Source organism: Vigna unguiculata, chromosome 6 (genome assembly GCF_037176805.1).
Source record: "Vigna unguiculata cultivar grain cowpea cultivar isolate G323 ecotype 2 chromosome 6, ASM3717680v1, whole genome shotgun sequence".
Classification (NCBI taxonomy): Eukaryota; Viridiplantae; Streptophyta; class Magnoliopsida; order Fabales; family Fabaceae; genus Vigna; species Vigna unguiculata.
The window spans coordinates 15,724,947-15,730,893 of NC_140797.1; the positions used below are offsets into that span (position 1 = coordinate 15,724,947).

General features: G+C 33.7%; 1 protein-coding gene across 1 annotated transcript; it reads right to left on the reverse strand.

The window, feature by feature from the left end:
• Positions 1-4,809: 4,809 nt before the first annotated feature.
• LOC146885569 (uncharacterized) lies at positions 4,810-5,589 on the reverse strand. Its single transcript, XM_085674996.1, has one exon. The coding sequence runs from the start codon at positions 5,587-5,589 to the stop codon at positions 4,810-4,812; it is 780 nt and encodes a 259-aa protein (XP_085531122.1).
• Between the last annotated feature and the right edge of the window lie 358 nt (positions 5,590-5,947).

Genomic DNA, 5,947 nt, shown 5'->3' on the forward strand with positions numbered 1-5,947 from the left:
ATAAAATCCAAACAATGAGATAGTGAAGTAGACGCTCATCGATTTTGAGAGGTCCAGCTAGTAATTGACGACCAATTTCTTGATCTGGGCGTCGCATAAAGGATCTATATGCAAAAATTCTGTTGAACCCTTCTATGCCAGCCGTGAGAATGGGAGATGTGCCATCATGAATGGGAAATTGTGCAACATTTTCCCAAATATCATCATCTAAAATGATGTCGATACCTTTCACTTTTGTGAACCCAACTCCATCTCTGAATTTGTAGTTGAAATAAAAAGCTCGAACCAAATCTGGATAGTAAGTGCCTTGCATCTCTGTGAAGAATTTCACACCTTGTTCAGCCAGAAAGTTTTGAATGGTGAAATGGAGATTTATAAACCATTGAGACTGGATGAATTTTGGAGTGATGAGGGGTTTGTCTTTCCATAGTGTGATGAATTCAGAACGTCTTTCTTCATCCGAAATCCATCCTTCAATGGAGGCTGTTCTTGGTGCAGTTAAGGGATGAGAGGCACGAGATGCAGTCCTTCTGCGTGCAGGAATTTTTCTACGAGAGGATTCAGCCATGGTTTAGGTAAAAGAGAGGGAAGCCTTTGAGAGTTTTGTGAGAGAATGAGAAAAGGAGAGGGTCTTGAGTGTTGATGGAGAGAAAAGAGTGTTCTGGTGACAAAAATGGCTAATATTTATAGAGAGAAGACTCCCACAGCCATATACACGCGATTTGATGAAAATCTAGCCGTTGCAACGACTAGTTTTTGAATTTTGTTGGTCCAACGACGTGTAATAATCGATTATTCTAAGATGATAATCGATTATTGGTTCATAAACTGGGCAAAATATGAAGTCTGACGAGCTGATAATCGATTATCCTAAGTGATAATCGATTATTCCAGTGAGTTTTGATTTTTGGCTCAGAATTAAGGATAATCGATTATGGCCCTGAATAATCGATTATTACAAAATGTTTTTGAATTTTTTTATTTTTTTTATTTTTTTTTTATTTTATTTTTTTTAGGAAGAGATTTTAAGGATAATCGATTATTACCCAAAATAATCGATTATTCCAGTATGTTTTGGGATTTTTGAAGAGAGTCTGATAATCGATTATTGACACTTGTAATCGATTATTTACGCTATTTTTCAGATTTTTTAAGGATTGTGAGTTTTTAGCATTTTAAGAGATCTCTAATATGCCTAAGTCTCTTCTTAGTTCATAAAATCTATCTTTAGCTAAAGGTTTTGTAAAGATATCAGCTAATTGATGCTTTGTATCTACATATTCTATTTCACAATTTCCTTTATTAATGTGATCTCTTAGGAAATGATGTCTTATTTCAATATGCTTTGTCCTAGAGTGCATTATGGGATTTTTGGTTAAATTAATAGCACTAGTATTATCACATTTCAGAGGTATGTGATTTAAAAAGATATTATAGTCTTCTAGTTGTTGTTTCATCCAAAGAACTTGAGCACAACAATTTCCAGTTGCTATGTATTCAGCCTTTGTAGTTGACAAAGCCACACAAGCTTGTTTCTTTGAGTGCCAAGAGACTAATGAACTACCTAAGAGGTGACAAGTACCACTGGTACTTTTTCTATCTATTTTACAACCACAATAATCAGCATCTGAATAGCCTATCAAATTAGGAGACGCTCCTGAAGGATACCATAGTCCAAAACATGCAGTACCTTTTAAGTATTTTAAAATTCTTTTTACTGTAGTAAGATGTGATTCTTTTGGATTGGCTTGAAAACGAGCACACACACATACAGATTGCATAATGTCAGGCCTACTAGCAGTAAGATACAACAAAGAACCTATCATGCCTCTAAACATAGTTTGATTTACCTCTATTCCTGATTCATCTTTATCTAAGTAGCAGGAGGTTCCCATAGGAGTACTTGCTTCCTTAGTAGTATCCATTCCAAATTTCTTAAGTACTTCTTTGCAGTACTTAGATTGAGAAATGAAAGTTCCATTTTCCATTTCCTTAATTTGAAGACCCAAAAAGAATGTCAACTCTCCCATCATTGACATTTCAAACTCTCCCTGCATTATGCTTGCAAAGCCTTTACATAGTGAACTATCAGTAGACCCAAATATTATGTCATCTACATAAATCTGAACTAGCAAAATATGTTTATTTACTCTTTTGATAAACAGAGTTAAATCAATTTTACCTCTTTCAAAATCATTTTCTAACAAAAATGTACTTAATCGTTCATACCAAGATCTAGGTGCTTGTTTTAATCCATACAATGCTTTCTTTAATTTATAAATGTGATTAGGAAACTTATAGTCTTCAAAGCCAGGTGGTTGTTCAACATACACATTTTCTTTTATAAATCCATTTAAAAAAGCACTTTTGACATCCATCTGATATAGTTTGAATTTCATGAGAGAAGCATAGGCAAGAAGTAAGCGTATAGCTTCTAACCTGGCAACTGGAGCATAAGTCTCATCATAGTCTATACCTTCTTCTTGTCTGTATCCCTTTGCTACAAGTTTGGCTTTGTTTTTAGTGATGTTTCCATCCTCATCCAGCTTGTTTCTGAACACCCATTTTGTTCCAATTACTTGGTGTGAATCATCCCTAGGAATGAGTTCCCAAACTTCATTCCTTTCAAATTGATTCAGCTCTTCTTGCATTGCTATGCACCATTGATCATCTTGAAGAGCTTCGTCTACACTTTTGGGTTCTATCTGTGAAACAAAGGCAACAGTCATACAGAAATTTGACATATTTCTAGTAACAACTCCCTTTGATATATCTCCAATGACATTTTCTAGAGATAATCCTCTAGGTGATTTCCAGCTTTTGGCAAGATCTTCAGGTTCAGTCAGTGGATTCTCATTTAGATACATCTCATCAAGGGCTTCTTTGAAATATTCTTCATCACCTGCATTTGTTTTATTTGACTCAAGAGGGTTCTCCTCAAGGTCCACAATTTCATCAAAAACAACATGCACAGATTCTTCCATATTCAAGGTTCTTCTATTAAAAATCCTATAGGCTTTACTAGTTAATGAATAACCTAAGAAAATAGCTTCATCAGCTTTAGAATCAAATTTACCCAAATTTTCTTTTCCGTTATTCAGAACAAAGCATTTGCATCCCAATATTTTTAAATGTGCTACATTAGGCTTTCTTCCTTTAAACAATTCATAGGGGGTAACCTTTAAAATTGGTCTAATGAGCATTCTATTTAATACATAACAAGCAGTGCTCACAGCATGAGCCCAAAAATATTTAGGCACATCATATTCGTTCAACATGGTGCGAGCTAATTCTTCTAAAGATCTATTTTTCATTTCTACAACTCCATTTTGTTGAGGAGTTCTAGGTGCAGAAAAATTATGCATAATTCCGTTTTCTTCACAAAATTTTTCAAATAATTCATTTTGAAATTCTCCACCATGGTCGCTTCTTAAAACTTTAATTTTCAAATCTTTTTCATTTTGAACAGCTTTTGCAAATTTTTTAAAAGCTTTGAATGCCTCACTTTTTAGTGTGAGAAAGAAAGTCCATGTATATCGTGAGTAATCATCAACAATAACAAGAGCATAATAATTTCCTCCAAAGCTTTTTGTCCTTGAAGGGCCAAATAAATCCATATGCAAAAGTTCTAAAGGTTTTGATGTAGAAATTATATTTTTTGAATGAAATGAAGATTTTACTTGTTTTCCTTTTTGACATGCATCACATAGTTTATCTTTTTCAAACTTTATTTTTGGTAATCCAATTACTAATTCTTTGGAAATTAGTTTGTTTAATTGTTGCATGTTAATATGAGCAGCTCGTTTATGCCATAACCAAGGATTTTCTTCTTTAACAACCAAACAAGTTATATCACTAGATGATGCAGTATCAAGATCAATTAAGTAAATATTATTGTGTCTCATACCTTTTAATGCTACTTCTTTGGAGTCCTTTTGATGAATAGTGCATTAGTCACTCTCAAATATTACTTTGAGTCCTTTATCACATAATTGGCTTATACTGAGAAGATTGTGTTTTAGTCATTCCACATACAGTACATCCTTAATCTCCAAAGTATTTCCTCCACCTACATCACTCGTTCCAAGTATTTTTTCTTTGTTGTTATCCCCATAAGTGACAAATCCTTGTTCCTTCGTTTTAAAGTTCTTAAACTTCTTTTTATATCCAGTCATGTGTCTTGAACAACCACTGTCAAGATACCACATTGATCTTCTGGATTTTGAAGTCATCTGCAAAATAAGGAAACAATTCATTTAGGTCCCCAACAACTTGTTTGGGTCCTTGGGGTTAGTAAAAAAATATCTACTTATGAACATGAACCCAAATATATTTCTTATTAGGAACACCAAGATGTTTGATATTGCATTTGTTTGAAGTATGACCCTTTTTCATGCAATAAAAACATGTAGTAGTACATGCATATGTATTTATAGAATGATATGTTCCTTTTTCTACCCAAACTCTACGAGTTCTTTTAGTTTTATTTTTAAAACTATGATTATGAGCATGCTTGGTCTTATTTGGATTTTTCTTGATTTTAAACTTTTCACAATTTTTATTTTCTAAAGAATCTGCGAGATGTTTTTCCAAAATACATATATCAAACATGTAACTTTTGCATGAAGCACATTCAACAGTTTCTTTATTTTCTAAATTTGAAATTTTATTTTTCAAAAATTCTTCTTCTTCAAGTGATTTTTCAAATTTACTTTGCAAATCTTTAAAATCAGATTTTAATTTTTTATGAGCAGTATCCAATTTACTAGATTTAATAAGCAATTGTTGAAAGGCGTCATACAAATCATCCTAATCATTTTCGTGGCAAGTAGAATTTACCTCACTATCAGAATCATCATGATTGGCCATCAGACATAGATTTGCTTCTTGAATTTCAGAATCGCTAGAATTTGATGAACTTGAGGCATTGTCTTCCCAAGCTATATATGCTTTCTTTTTGAAGAATTTTCTACCCTTCTTTTCTTCACTTTTCTTTGAATTTGGGCAGTCAGCTTTGACGTGTCCAAATTCTCCACATCCATAGCATTTGAAATTTGAGGATGATCCTTGATTATCCTTCTTGTTGCTCTTGAATTGATTTTTACCTTTGTCCTTCATGAATTTTGTAAACTTCTTAATCATGAGACTAAGATTTTCATCATCATCTGAATCTTCTTCTTCCTTTTGTCTTTTGCCTTTAACCACTTCGGTTTTAAAAGCTATGTTCTTCTTTCTTCCAATATCTTCTTCATCATTTAATCTGCCCAATTCAAGCTCATGTTCTCTCAACTTTCCAAACAGAGCTGCCATCGTCATTGTAGCAAGGTTTTGTGACTCCGTGATGGCTGTCAACTTTGGCTGCCAAGTCCTGTTCAAGGATTTAAGAACTTTTATATTTAATTCATCAGTGTCAAAAGTTTTACCTAAACCTTTGAGATGATTGACGATATGTGTGAATCGTTTCTGCACATCGTATATAGTTTCTCCTTGCTGCATCCGAAACATTTCGTATTCTTGGATCAAGGAGTTCTTGCGTGCTCTTTTTACATCGTCTGTTCCTTCATGGGTTACACGCAATATTTCCCACATTTCTTGTGCACTGGTGCATACTGAGATCCTGTAAAACTCATCTAGGGTTAAGGCAGATGAAATTATATTTCTAGCTTTTACATCATATTGGGCTCTTCTATTTTCATCTGCTGTCCATTGCGAGAATGGCTTTGGTTCCTGCACATCATATACAATATTAACAGGAACAAATGGACCATTTAAAACAGCATCCCAAATACACCTATCAACAGATTCCAGAAAAATTTGCATCCTAACTTTACAGAAAGGATAATTTTCACCAGTAAATAGAGGAGGTATGTTGATAGATGCGCCCTCGGCAAAGGTTTGATTTTGTCCAACCATTTTCGAAAATTTTGAATAACTATCAAAGCAAGCT

What these genes read in the sequence shown, in the direction of transcription:
- LOC146885569 (XM_085674996.1), bottom strand. Translation starts at nt 5,589, where the DNA reads ATGTGGGAAATATTGCGTGTAACCCATGAAGGAACAGACGATGTAAAA.